Genomic DNA, 15,589 nt, shown 5'->3' on the forward strand with positions numbered 1-15,589 from the left:
GAAAACCCATTTATTTTTAAACATCCCCTCTCCTTAAGTCAACACACTTTCTGGCATGATCTACCACCTTTTGTAATCTCAAAATTCAGCAGAATTTCAAACCACTTGTTGACCGCGTTGTCACTGTCAAATTTCTGCCCTCTCAAGTCCTTTTTGAGATTCGGAAATAGAAAATAATCCGATGGAACCCAATCTAGTGGATTTAGTGGCTGCTGTAATAACTCAAACCCAGTGTTTCCTGAATCACAAATTCTGTCTGTGCCTGTGCATTTCCTTGATGCAAGGTGACTCCTTTAGCCAATTTCCCTGCCTCTTCAGCTTCAGTTCTTCACAGAAACATCTCATTAGGTTAGAATTCTCAGCATTGATAGTGGCACCTTGTTCTGGGAAATCAACCTATGATTACTCCTGCATCCCAGAAGAAGGATGCCATAACTTTCCCAGCCGACTTCTTATTGGAAACTTCAAGAGGGGGGGGAGTAGAGGGATGTTTCCATTGTTCTGTTGTTTCAGGGTAGAAGTGCACCCATAGTCCTCAAAACAGCATCATTAGCTTCAAATTACAAACAATCTCATGACTACCTCTCTTTGCTGCTTCTGACCTTCATTCGGTGCTTTAGAGCCCCTCCCTTGAAGAAAGTCTTCATTCCTAAAACATTTACCACAATATCGTGAACTCGCTCTTGGGAGACGTTGAATGATGTCTCTGTTATTCTGCAGTCTTGCATGGTCAAGTCATGAATGGAAACCACATTGGCAGGTGTTTGCACCAAGAGGCCTCCCACTAGTGTGCATGTTCATTTCATGTCAAAACAAGTCAAGACAGGTTGGCAGTATCATTCATGAAAAACTGTGCAATCTATATTGGCTAAAGACTTTTCACTTCCCCCACCCCACATATTCAAAATTAGCTAAAATACTTTCCTCCCTCAAAAATATACTCTTAAAATAGTAACAAAATGCAAATATAAAATAGTTTATAGATTAAATGAATTCAGACAGAAATCCTGTATACTTATAAATTTGTTCTGATCACCTTTCGAAAAATTCTGCCTTAAATATTTGAGGAGTTTACGTTTCAGTGTCTAATGGTTAATTTGTTTAGTAAAGATATCTTCGTGGCAGAATATGTTGAAATCAGTCTGCTCGAATGCTCATAATTCTTTTGGTAGTATAAGTAATTAGTGTGTGTGCATAGCTTTAAAAATTACTGCAACTCTAGCTTGTCAAGGTGGACATTATTTTATATATATATTTTTTTTATTATTATTATTAACAAGCAGCCCTTATCCAGAAACTGGCAAATGCACTATATACATACATATTATATGATCAAATTAATCCAAAAATTAAATAGAGAAATAAATTTGCCATGCTACTGGCAATATCCTATTTTAATTTAGCTTACATGTTATATTATATACGGATTCAAAATCATGTTAATTACAATGTCATAAAGTGAAATGAACATATAACATGACCAGACAAAAAAAAAAAATCACATCACACAAACAGAAATATAAATTGTGGCAAAAGGAACCACAAGATGAGCACATGGCACGATGAGCCATATGACAAGAATAAGACCAAACATGGCACACAAGGAGCCACTGATCTTTTGAAGTTAACACGAGATGAAGACAAATACCAGTATGGTCACAAGTAACTACATAAATTTTCCGATATTTTCCTGTTTACAGAGGAAATGGTATTAATTACAAAGTCAATACACAGTTTATTTCAGCATCCCAAACTGTTACACAGAATTCATGTCAATAGGCTAATCTTTCTACTGTTAAGTTCAAGCAGCACTGATCTCTGGAATAATTTCTTGGAAAATTTTTGAAAAGCCTGAAAACCTTCCTCAATCTTAATTAATTGAGCCTCTTCTCCCTCAAGCAGGTGAGCAAGATTAGGACCAGCAAATAAAAATTCATTTCTAAGATCCGAGTATTCATGACAATAATAATAAAAAAACATCTCCAGAGCTGTGCAGTGACACTGCGACCTTTTCGAAACACCCAGCTGATTCAGCTTTGCTAAAAATGAGCCATGACCAGTTAAAAACATGGTTTGTAGATTAGGCACAAACCATTTTTCTGGCAGAACATCAACGACTGAGGCAAAGAACTTTCAAGTTATTTAACCTTTATTTGGTTTAGCCATCTATGATTCCAAAGAGTCATTAAGATATCTAAGATTTGCTTGGCCTCGTTCTTAGGAGTGGGTGCCTCCATAGCCAGGTGGGCAGGAGCAGCAGTTCGTAGCACACGCTTCTTGATTAGACTGAGGTTCGAGCCCGTGACCACCAAATACAGAGGATATGAAAAGGTCAGGGAATGACCACCGCATATCCCCGGACCAATATGGCCTTAGTTGCAAATGCTCCTAAAAACCAAATAACGAACAAACATCTTAGGAGCATTAGCCAAATCCAACTCAAGATCATGAATAATAAATGGAGTTCCACGACGTATGTTGAAAGTAAATCAGAAAGGTCAATTGGCATTTTCCTTGTGACAATCTGTAGTGCATCAGTGGAGCCATCTTCAAGAGCATCATAATTCATAATGGAATATTTTTTTATTTTTAAATTAACAGTAACCAAGCTGAGAAACCATAAGAAACAGGTGGAAAACACAGTCATAAAGAATATAGTGCCCTACCTCTAATACTCCAATCCTTCCTGTTAACAAATTTTGCAACCCATTCAGATAGAAAATTGATATGGACATCAAATCTAAGACTTCTATCAATGAAGACTCCAAGGTATTTAATATGTTTAACAGACTAAACTTTCGCAACCAATCAGCACAGGTTCTCTATGAACAGATAGGTTTGTAGAGAACCCTTTAGCAATAATATTTTTGTTTTTGACCTATATATTGTTAATTTATGAAAGTTGCACCAAACATCCAAATCTTTTATTATTTCATTAGATTGTTCACTTTGTAGTCGTGAAGAACCTTCAACTAGGATTACTAGGTCATCTGCATATGCAATCATTGAACAGGATTATATTATTTCCGTAACCAATCCCTTAATACCAATTTCCACATTAGAGGCCCAAAAACATCCTCAAATAGCAGATCTAGTTACTGAATTCCAACTAGACAACCATAAAAGATCTCTCCTTAAAATAATCCAATGTGGCTGCTGAGATTCAGTCTCAGCAGCAATTCTGGACATCAGCTAATTTGGCACGCAGTATCACCCAGCAAACATCACTGAAGGGAATCAATACGGCGGTCGAGGTGTTCTCGTCTGGGGAGACTTATCTTGGATGCACGTACACAACTCCAGATACTGGAAGGCGGTACTGTACTGAGCTAATACTTCCGCATGTGCATCTGTTCCGAGGTGCCGTTAGCCCAGAGTTCGTCTTTATGAATTATAACACCACACCCCATTGCACTGCATGGCACACGCTTCTTGAATAGACCGGGATTCGAGCCCATGACTACCGAACACAAGACGATGCATGAAGGTCAGGGAATGGCTTCCGCATATCTCCGGAGCAATATGGCCTTAGTTGCTAATGCTCCTGAAAACCAAAATAACACAACAACCCAGGGTCCTGAGCTGGATATCATCATTCTTCTCTTTCTTAGCGATTCCCTTCTACTTTTCTCTCTCTCAGGGTAACTCGAAAATTTTTTTTAGCCGGTGCAGCATAAGTCTTAGGCTTCCTTGCTCTATATGGCTAATAATAATAATGGTGGCTCTTTTTGCTATGCATTTTAAATACCATTGACTTTAACATCAACTGACGAGAATGTTCTTTCCCCATTATGTATTATCCTGTGGTCACCACTACATCAGATCTCAAGCATCGTTCAGGGAGAGGAGCGTGATGTCTAAATCCACCATTGTACCTTCCTCTGCAACTAAGCGCCGAATATGAGGAGCAGAAAAATGAATAATGAAATCTGGAAGTAATTGTGCAGTCACATGAAGTTTTATGAGCAATGTAGACAGGCTGCAAGAGCAGGTCATGGGGTTTTGTCAATGATATACAGGAATTTTTCTAGCAGGAAAAAGGATGTGATTATCTCTTTGTATAAGGCAATGGTCAGGCCACTACTTGAGTACTGTGTACAGGTCTGGAGGCCTCATTTTAGGAAGGATATAGATTTGTTTGAGCGTGTACAGAGAAGGGCAACAAGATTGGTGAGGAGAATGAAGGGATCCTCTTACCAAGAGAGGCTTAAGATCTGCAAATTGCAGCGGTTGGAGACTAGGCACCTGTGAGGTGTATAAGGCCTTGAATACGCTGAATTCTGGTGGGATTCTTCCACTTGCTCAGATTACGAACTTAAGGGGGCATAAATTCAAATTGAAGAAAGACAGTTGTACAATAGATGTGCAAAATTTGCCTTTAGCCAGCAGGCGGTTAATTCCTGAACAAACTCATCTGTCATTGTGGAAGTTGATAGTTTAAATAAATTCAAGGAGGAACTGGACAAACCTTTAGAGGCAGTGGTGGTGTGATTTTTTTTTTTTTTTTGACTGATGCTACATAAGCTCATATGCTTGCTTTCTTGCATCACACGCCTCTATTACTATCTTTTCATGTAAACTCTGCCGTAATTACAGCTGGAACTCGAGTGAAGCTCGCATTGGCCAGTTGCTAAACAATAGAGTGGTACTTCCGGCAACTGACCAATAAGAGTTCAGTGACGTAAATTTGTTTGTCAGGATATTTATATTAGAGTGAACTTAGCAAAGATAACAAACTGACATGTCTGTATGTAGCCGAGTGATCAGTGTAAAGATACAGAATTACGCACACCGTGCGTTTTAATCCACGTGATACCACAAAATACAGTAATATTTTTGTCTCTATCTGGTATATGGTAAACTCTGTGTAACTAGGCTCGAATATAAAGAGATTTTTTTTTTTTTTTTCATTACTATTTAAAATAAATATCGTATGACTGGGATTTCTACACTGGAGGACACAAATTTTGCTGTTCTGGGTTTTTAAAAAGTCTTGTCATGGTTTTGCCATTCCGTGATTCTCTTACTGGTTACAAAAATTAACCTTAGTTTCCGTCGTTTGAGAATATGTTCAGGTTTTTAATTTACTATTCACATTCTCAGCATTACTGGCACTGTATTTTTAATTGTGTTTTTTTTTTTTTTTTTTAATTGTGAATAGCCCTTTACCGAATGCTGGTGCAATAGATGCTTTTTGTTGAACAATACAAACCTTGTCAATAGTCTCTTGACTATATTGCTCTTGCAAATTTAATCCAATAACGTTTCGAAGTTCTCAATATTCAAACACAAATTGTGTAATACTAAGAAAAAGATAAAATAGATTAAAAGATTATTAACATAATAGGGAACAAAAACTTATTGGAGGCGACGGAAACAAAATGAATTGGAACCATAGCGAAAGCACTTTAAAACCACATCAAGCCAGTGAATTTCTTTTGGATTGCTACATGGATTATCAGTGCAATATATGATCCACCATATATTATTACTAATATACTGTAAGTCGATTACACAATTGTATAATACACCTTCGTACACAGGAATGTTTTAGTAGTTTTGATAGAATTACATTGGTTACTGTAGTTTTTAATTATATACCTCGTATTAATTAACTAAGCGAAATTGAATGTTTATCCAATACAATGAAAATCAGAACTAAATACAGACGTGCCTTCTTGTATTTCGTCACACAGGCAAATTTTCGATAGCACTACTTAGACTCGGTATACTTTCAGCATTAGCGGTTTCAGAGTCCCTTTTTTTTCCTGCCAAAGAATAAGGAGAAATTTTATTTGGAGATCCTCGTAACCAAGCCCAACTGTTGGTCCGGTGATACAGTCGATCGCTATTAGCCTGTGCCTGAACAATTTCCATGACAATGTCGCGCATAACACGTGGTACTTCGTATGGTGGTACATCTGAATGAGCCCTTTGTCTAAACTGTGTGATTACCTTGTTACAATCTGTTGGCTTCACCTAAAATGACACAAAAAGGAAGGAAGTAAATTCAATTCAAAATTGTCAAAAATAACAATCATTTAGCTATTTACACTACTAAGCTCTAAATTAGACTTGACTATAGTAAATAAAAAACAATAGGTGTCACAAGATCCATTAGGCCTACGCACTCCATATTCATGGTGAATATGGTGAGGGCCTGGTGAGCGAACATTGACCTGCATATTGTTTTGCTCCTTATAATAGTGTATTAAACATGAACCATCTAACGCGAACATGTAGAGTTATCGGAAACATAGTGCTACTCAGACGTAGGAGATACGGTGAGTGCAATGTGTACGGAAAAGACATTATTTTATTTGTATTTATTGAGTTAAGCAATTCCAGCGAGAGTAGTATTATTGCAATGCAATAATACTACTCTCGCTGGAATAGTAGAAGAGTAGTATTATTGCAATGCAATAATACTACTCTTCGTGGTAGCCACTGGTTTTACATCAAAGCTGAATTAAGGCTGGAGGGCTCACATCGAAATCCTGAGCACATAGGCTTGTAGTGTAATTTGTCTAAATATTGAATTAAATTAGAGATAGACATTTAATACATGGATTATTGCGGTAATTAGACAGGATGTGGGGAGAGATTTATTCTCATGATTAAAAAGCAATCTAAAGTAGTGCACCATGCTCATATGAGTATCAAATATAATGTTGAGTCAGGTTGATGTGACATAAGCACTGGGAAAAGAGAAATGAGAATAAAAGTACGTTATAGGCCAAATGACTGAAGAGTAAAATGAACAAGTATACAGGCAAATATAATTTGGCGAGTAAATCAGAATGCCTTATAATGAGATGTTTTAACATTAGCAAAGGCACAATGCAAGAAAGCAAGCTTATACACCATCAGCCAAATAAATAAAAAAACACCCTTCTCATTTCCCCCATCCACTCGCTCCAAATGTTTGTCCAGTTCTGCCTTGAATCTGTTTAAGATATAAACTTCTACAACGGCAAATGGAAGTTTGTTCCAACAATCAAAGACCCCCTGGCTAAAGGCAAACTTCCGCACATCTCTCCTACAACTGTCTTTCCTTAATTTGTATGCCCTTTCAGGCGTTTATTAGCATTAGTAGAGGCATTTGATGCAAGAAAGCAAACTTATGCATCATCAGTCAAAAAAAAAAAATAAATAAATAAAAAATAACCACTTCCACTTCACCCCTCTGTTCCTTCGAAATACCTGTCCAGCTGAGCCTTAAACTTATTTAGGCTATCAACTTCCACGACAAGGGATGGAGGTCTGTTCCACCAACCAACCAACCAACCACCCGCTGGCTAAAAGCAAATTTCCTCACGTCTATCCTACATCTGTCTTTCCTCACTTTGAATTTATGCCCTCTCAGGTGATTATTCTGAGCAAGAGAAAGAATCCCATAAGCATTGAGCATGCTCAAACCATTCAAGGCTTTATACACCTCTATCAGATCACCTCGCCGGTGCCTAGTCTCCAGACACTGTAATTTGCAAAATTTAAATCTTTCTTCGTAAGAGCACCCCTTTGTTCCATTCACTAATCTTGTTGCCCTTCTCTGTACTCGTTCCAGCATCTCTACATCCTTCTTGAAATGAGGCCTCGAGACCTGTATATAGTACTCTAGGTGTGGCCTGACCATTGCCTTATACAAGGGAATAATCACCTCCTTATCCCTGCTAGAAAAATTCCTATATATCATCGACAATACACCATGAGCTACTCTTGCAGCCCGTCTTCACTGCTCAGAAAACTTCATATCTGCCTGCACAACCACCCCCAGGTCCCTTTCAATCTCTACCACTGCCAGGTAGTGCCAGTGTAGTACCACAGAGTTGATACGTTGTCTGGGGTTGCTGTTACCCATATGTAGCACTTTACATTTATCAATGTTAAACTTCATTTGCCACCTCTCAGCCCATCTGCTCAACTTTTCCAGATCCTGTTCCAGCAGCATAGTGTCAGTAGTGCCCTTGACAACCCTGCCAACCTTCGTATCGTCTGCAAACTTGGACATTAAGCTTGATATACCATCATCAATCTCATTTATAAATACAGAAAACAATAATGGACCCAATACTGAACCCTGAGGGACTCCACTAATAACATTAGTCCACAATGAGCAGTGTCCATTGATTACTACTCTCTGTCTTCTCCCTCTCAACCACCCATTTATCCATAGCAGCAGTTTGCCTCCAATGTCACACTGCTCCAATTTGTGCAGCAGTCTTCCATGTGCAACAGTATCAAAAGCCTTTCTAAGATCCAAGTATATAATATCAAAGTTATTCCCTGCATCCAGTTCTTTTGTGACTGCATCATAGTATCCAATCAAATTGGTCAGGCAAGACTTCCCCTTAACAAAACCATGCTATGTCTGAGCTATAACTGAAGTCTTGTCTAGATGATCCTGCAGTGCTTTAACCAGTGCCTCCATTAATTTTCCGGGAACAGAAGTTAAACTAACAGGTCTATAATTACTTGTGTCAGCCTTTGATCCTCCTTTGTGAATTGGGGTCACATTTCCACATCTCCAGTCCATGGGTACTTCCCCTGAGTCCAAGGAAGCTCTCATAATTATGGCTAAGGGTTTGCTTACTTCCTTTGCTGCCTCCTTTAATATAACTGGATAGATCCCATCCACCCTGGGTGCCTTTTTGTGTTTATCCTCAACAATTTCTCCTCCACTTTCCTCTCAGTTATTACTAAATCATCTAGCTCACTGTCAGAGTTTACTTCACCTCTGGCATTCCTCTTCCTGAATAACTCCTCATGTGTGAATGTAGATGCAAAATACTCGTTTAGTTTGTTAGCCACCTGAGCAGGATCATCAACAGTTGAACCATCAATATCCAGTGGACCATTGTGATTCATCCTTTCCTTCTAGAGTTTACATAGAGAAAGATCTCTTTTCTGTTTTTCTTTGCATCCTTGCCAAGGATTTCTCATAATCTGCCTTCGCCTGCCTAACCTCCTTTGTAACTTGGTTACAGACCAGCTTATATCTATCATAGGCTTCCATGTCACACATTAATTTATATTTATCCCATGCATTTTTCTTCTCTGCCATATGTCTCATAAGTTCATCTAACATCCATTTAGGCCTAAACCTTGAACAATATTTCTTAGTTGGTATGTAAAGCCTAGTAGTTTCCAAGATAATTTCTTAGTTGGTATGTAAAGCCTAGTAGTTTCCAAGATAATTTCTTTGAATGCTTCCCATTTTGAATTTGCTGTTGGTAACATCATCAGTTGGTCCCACTGTATATTTCGCCTCTTTCATTTTGGTTTCCCAATCCATATCTTCCTATCACGTCTCCATCTGGCTCACTTCCTAATATTGCATTTAAGTCTCCCATTATGAATATAATTTCCTGAGATTTGCATTGCTTCCTTGCTGTTTCCAGCTGCTCATAAAACCTTTCTAGTTCCGCTTCGCTACTCTCTGCCGTTGGAGCATACACCTGAATGATGGCCATATCAAAAGGTTTTCCTTTGAGTTTGACCAGCAGTGCTCTGTCCGATAAAGTCCACCAACCTAACACGCTCTCAGACGTTGCCCTATCCAACAAAACCCCAACTCCTCTTTCGTGTTCATCTCCTCCTGAATAAATCATTCTTTGTTGCCCGTCTTGAAGTCTCCGCTCTCCTTCCACCTGATCTCACATAACCCGAGTATGTTAATTTGTAATCGTTCCATTTCCTGTTTTACATTATCAAGTTTGCAGCATTTTAAAAGAGTCCTCACATTCCAAGTAGCCAATTTCAACGCGCGCCTGTTTTTCTTTTTGTTTCTGCTGCTACTAGTTCTGCTTACAGTTTCTTGTTGACGATCCAGCGCCACTTGCAATCCATGGTTATCTGTATCGACCGAGGCATCTGCATCTGACGACACTGAGAGCCCCTTCACGCTGTTGTCATTCCTTTCTTAAATTGTGCATGACCATGACATTCTTGGCATTTTACAGCAGTGGTTTGCCATTGCCATTGCCTTCTGCCGGGTGTGTTTACCGAAAACACCATCTCTCTTCCCAGAAGTTCCTCCGCTTGAAACAACCGTTGTCTTCTGCGGTCGTAGCTCATCTGCCTTCTTCCTCAGTTTACTAATTGTGGATTCCGCCATTGGCCATCGCTCGTTATCCTGAGCAAGGGAGCCTGTAACCCTATACAGGAGCTCTGCTGAGTACTGACAGCCGGAGCCAGCTGAGCCCAGGTTTGGTCTGCAGCTGCTTATTGGTTATTCACAGCTGACCTCCATATCTGAAGGTCGTTCCAATATCCGCCACCTGTGAACGCACCCAGTAGCAGTATGCTACCGGGTGCGTTCACAGGTGGCGGTAGCAGTATGCTCTGCCTCGGGTATGAGAGCATACATGGATTTAAGGGAGGTCTCTATAGTTTGAAGATGTGTAAATGTCTCTCCTGTTCACAAAGGAGGAAATCAAAGGACGAAGTGAGTAATTACAACAGGGCCGTGCCGAGCCATTTTAGTACCTGAGGCAAGAATGAAAAATTGCGCCCTCCCCTAAAATATTTTTAAAAAAATTTAATTAAAAAAAATATGACTTATTTAAAATACATTTCTGGTACACGTTTTAATAAAAAAATTAAAATGAAGTTATAAAAATGACAACCAGTGGGGCGACAACCATGGTTGCACCCCAGTAGTGCTGGCCCATAGTGCTCGGTATCCGTACAGTGGCGCGACAAAGATTTTCGTCTTGCAAAAGCAAGATGATAAACGGAATGGAATAATGAAAACATAAAATCGAAAACGCCAATTATTTAATCGGTCTTTTGGCGCCCCTTTCAGCTTTTAACCTGAGGCAAGAGCCTAGTTCGCCTCGCCCTCGGCACGGCTCTGAATTACATATCTGTATTTCTGTTTAGGGAAAAATAATAGAATAGGTTATTAAAGAAGAAATCAACGATCATCTTGACAGAAATGCAGTTATATGCCAACACAGCATGGATTCGTCAAAGGGAAATCTTGTCTGACCAATTTGATACAGTAACGAAGGAACTGGATGCAAAAAAAAAACGACTTAAATTGTAGTAAAAATTTTGAGGCATGAATGATTGCTGTAAAAATTGATGTAGTATAGCATTAAGAGAACGGGAAAGGTTGGTTGAGGGGCAGAAGACAGAGAGTGATTATTAATGGACACTGTTACTCTTGGGCGAATGCTATTAATGGAGTGCCTCAAGAGTTAGTGTACTCTTACTGTTTTCAATATTTAACGATACTGATGAAAGCATATTAAGCTTAATGTAGATACAAAAGTTGGCAGTGAGGTTAATGACAGAAATCAAAGCATGCTACTGCAACAAGACCTAGAGAAATTAAGCTAATGCGGTACGAATTTGCAATTGAAGTTTAACATTGATAAATGCAAGGTACTGCATATGGAAAGCAGTAATTACAGAAAAACATGCCAACTGTGTGGTACCATTCTCAGGGTAGTGGAGAACGAAAAAACACCAAAGGATAATTGTATAATCTGACATGAAATTCTCTAGGCAGTACAGACAGGCTGCTAGGACAGCTCATGGAGTTCTGAAAATTACATTTAGGAATTTTTTCAGCAGGGGTAAAGAAATGATAATCTGTTTGTATAAGTTAGGCAGCATCTTGAGTACTGCATACAGGGCTGAAGCCTCTTTTTAGAAAGAATGTGGATCTGCTAGAACGGGTGCAGAGGAGAGAAAATTAGTCAGAGACAAAAAATAGTACTCTTACCAAGAAGGAGTTCAGTTCTGCAAATTGCAGCGCCTGAAAACTAAGTACAGTATCTACGAAGAGATTTGGGTTTGATTGAAATGTTTAAAGCTTTAAATAGATTAAGTAAAGTAAGTACTGTTGGCATTCTTATTTTTTCTCGTTGACACACACGCACAGAGAGTATGGATAGTGATGTTGGTAGGTTTTTTTTTTTTTTTTTTTTTTAACTAATGCTGTATAAGCTTCCTTACGTCATTTGCTTTGTAAAAATTTTCTTTTTTTTTTACAATTTTTATTTGTTTGGGATAGGTCATATACACAAACCTGTATATGTATATTTTATATTAAAATTTTTAAAAAGAGTAAAGCATGGTGACAACAAAATAAAACATGTATGAGACACACGGAAATGGACTACCATCAAAAAGCTGTCATATTTATTCTTCAGTATTTTTCAGAAATTTCCTTTAGAACCAAATTCCCCCCCCCCCCATGTAGAATACACCACATGGCTAGTCTTTCCTTGCAGTCTTCCCTAACGTAGTGGTTCACCACTTGAAGAGGTCTGGGTTCGATTCCCGTTGACGACTATTCCAGTCGTCAACGAAGTCACTCGGCAACTAGGCCTCTTCCGTCGAGGTTGTAGTTAGCCGATCTCAGGCTGAGGTTGTACGGTTTTAACCCCTTACTTTAGGTTGGGTTTTTCAGCCCCCTTGAACACTTACTTCTACAGACAAAATTTATGACACTTATTTATGCAGATATAAGTGTTACGCTTGGGAGTCATATTTCATTATAATAAATAAAATTCTTCCTCTGCATAAAAATAAAAGAAAAATATTTCTACAAAATGTGTTTATGAGTAAGCCTAAATAATAAAAATGCTTTATTGTGTCCTGAACGTTACAGAAATCCAGACGTTTCTAACCTACTTGAATGAGTCAGCCGTGTGGAAACTACACAACTGAAGAGGATGACACCTACGCTTGTATATTAAAAACTTCTGGAAGAGGTTTTTAATATTTTGCAAGTTTGCAATATTGGCATCGCCAATATTTCTAATAATTATTGCTTTTTAATTTTTTTTTTTTTTTTTACCTTACTACAGAGAGTTTCCAGTTCTAGGCGTTCCATTGGAGGAATATGATACGGTTTTGGCACTGGATCGGTAGCCAGCCAGCTGTAATCAACCCCACCAGTAATGTCTTTTCTCTTCGCTCTTTCGTCTTCGACCCTCTGAAGTAGTAAATTCTCCACCTATAATATATAAATACAATTTGTTAAGAAATATTACTAACTTTAAATGGAACAAAATATCTTTGTTCATCAAAGGATAAGCAAATAATATAATTAATTACTAATTACTTAAGGTGCTTTTCAAATATAAAACTTGTCTAGTGATTCCTTATGGGATGCGATATTCAGAAGGTCATATTTAAAGTTATTTAAACTTATCGTTCAGTGTTCCCTCCATTCTGACATATGTTAGAATGTAGTGTTCCCTCCATTGTAACATATGGTCCAGAATTTCTCTATTGGCAGTTGTCAATCATTAAAGAATTATATGTGAAACTTTTCGGTTTCACTCATATATTTTTTGATTTCTTTAATAATTAGTTATACAGGTCAAATTTTGGTTATTTGGTTACCAGACTTAGCAAAACAGTCCATGCAAACAGATGTTAATACAAGCAATATATTTGTAATAAGGTGATAAGCACTATACAGTACCCTACCAAAAGTATTCTGACAACGCTCCCAACGGATTCCACAACTGGTGTTGTGGAAGTGAGTAATTTAAATAACTTTCAAGAAAAGATTAGACAAATTATTAAGGTGAGTAATCAAGTAATGTGGGTAGTTTTGGGGGGGAGGGGGAATGGTATACTACCATTAATAATGACCATTCTATGTATTCATCAACTAGATGAATACAATGTAGCTAAATAAGTAAAGTGGCAACCGTCCTGTCACGGCCAAAGGCCAGGGGCTCACATCAGAATTAATATAACGGCAGAATGCACAATGCAGTAATTGAAGTGAAAATATGGTAAAATAGGTGTAGAATGTATGTAAAATGTATGTAAAATAGGTAAGATATAGGTGTAGGTAGACGATGGAGTACGCCAAAAAAAAAACTGACAGATACGTGATGGATAAGAATTGCCGATCTCTGAACGAAATAGTGAAAGTGAACCCGATTTCTTTGGAAAACGTTACTTTGGATTTCTAAATTTCGGATCGCCATCCGTAAGTGCGTACTTAGGCAGGTTCACGGCACAGGTTTCATGGCAGAGCTGCTGCTCACATCTCCACATTACAGCAGCGAACGCCAGACGTCCTTTGCAGTGGTAGCTAGCCATCATTCTTCGACCATGGAACAGTTTAAAGAGGTTCTATGGAGCCTTAAGTTGGGTTACATGGTCTTTAGATCAGACAGTCAAGTGTCAGTATAGAGAATGAGTGGGGAACGTCAACAACTGCAGCGTATTATATTCACATTGACGTTTTGGTGGAGGCAGAGGCAATGCTGTGGGGCTGGTTCATACTTGGACCGTTGGTTACAGTGCCAAAAATGAAAAATGACGAGTCTCGTACTGACATCTACAATTCTGTGCTGTGGTGCTCAGACTCTGGCAATTCTATGGAAATGAGCCAACCATGTTCGAGAGCTATAAATCCTGCGTGAGCCGGCAGTGTTAAAAAAAAAAAAAACCGCGTGTGTACCCTGTACGCACGAAAGATTTTTTTTAATGTGAAAACATCTTGGACGAAAATCAAAACCGTTTACATTTTTAAAATCGAACAGCCAGAACCGAAGTCACGAACGATGTAACGTTTTATGCTCACGCCCACTACTTACTTCACCGAATCACATTAGTGACTGAGTTAGCGTCATTTCCGTAACCAATCGGTTTTACTTCAGTCTGAAAATTTAGTAGGTGCCGCCAAAGATGTTTTCACATCAAAACAATAATAATAATAATAATAATAATAATAATAATAATAATACACAACTATTTGAGGAAAACTCCAGCAACTTCCTCGCTAGCCCCAAGCCGACCTGAATCCGATGAAACACCTTTGAGATGAAGTGGAACGTTGGAACAGAGCACAGCCATTATCGCCCCTTCTACTGCTGGACTCTCGAGTGCACTGAAGAACGAATAGACACAAATTATTGTTGCGTGCTGCAAGCAACAAAGCTAAAGCGTTTCACGATGGATCGCTACTCTCCCTTACTCTAAAGATGGGCCTACATCATATTAAACGATCAGTGTGTTATAGGCCCAATGATTCTGATGAGTATAATAACAGCTGTACAGAGAAATACAGTGGGTCAGGAAATCAGAGTGTCTTATAATGGGGGATTTTAATTTCCCAGATATTGACTGGAATTTGTGGATTGGTCATATATCAGTAATATATATGTTATTCTGGAATTCAGTAATCCCAGAGTAACATATCAATGTTATTCTGGGATTACTGCTACGGAAGTGCAGGAACACATATTTATCAATGTTAAACCTCAATAGCTACTTCTCAGCTCATCTGCCTAATTTATCCAGGCCTTGTTGTAGTAGTAGCTCTGATTTCTGTTGTTAACTACCCTGACAACCTTTGCATCATCAGAAAACTTCAACATTAAACTTGATATGCCTTCATCAATATCGGTAATAAATACTGAAAGCAGTAATGGACCCAGTGCTGAACACTGAGACCCTACTTTATTTAAAAAAAAAAGAAATATTAATATTAAATTGTCACTTGTAATTTTTGATCGGTACGAATTTAAAAAGTAATAATAATAATAATAAACTAGTGCTTTGCTTTGATCGCCAACCCCACCCCCCTGCGCTTTTCTGCGTAAAA

General features: G+C 38.4%; 1 protein-coding gene across 1 annotated transcript in view; it reads right to left on the reverse strand.

Moving 5' to 3' along the window:
* Positions 1 to 5,556: 5,556 nt before the first annotated feature.
* LOC150091218 (protein RD3-like) overlaps positions 5,557 to 15,589 on the reverse strand; it is a 35,227-nt gene continuing 25,194 nt past the window's right edge. The window contains exons 3-4 of the mRNA XM_090382865.1: positions 12,815 to 12,973; positions 5,557 to 5,979 (exon numbers count right to left, since the gene is read on the reverse strand). Of these exons, the coding sequence (XP_090238991.1) occupies positions 5,689 to 5,979; positions 12,815 to 12,973 (450 nt within the window). The 3' untranslated portion in view covers positions 5,557 to 5,688. The remainder of the gene's footprint in view (positions 5,980 to 12,814; positions 12,974 to 15,589) is intronic.

Source organism: Mastigoproctus giganteus, chromosome 1, assembly GCF_048544385.1.
Source record: "Mastigoproctus giganteus isolate SK-2022 chromosome 1, ASM4854438v1, whole genome shotgun sequence".
In the NCBI taxonomy this organism is placed as follows: Eukaryota; Metazoa; Arthropoda; class Arachnida; order Uropygi; family Thelyphonidae; genus Mastigoproctus; species Mastigoproctus giganteus.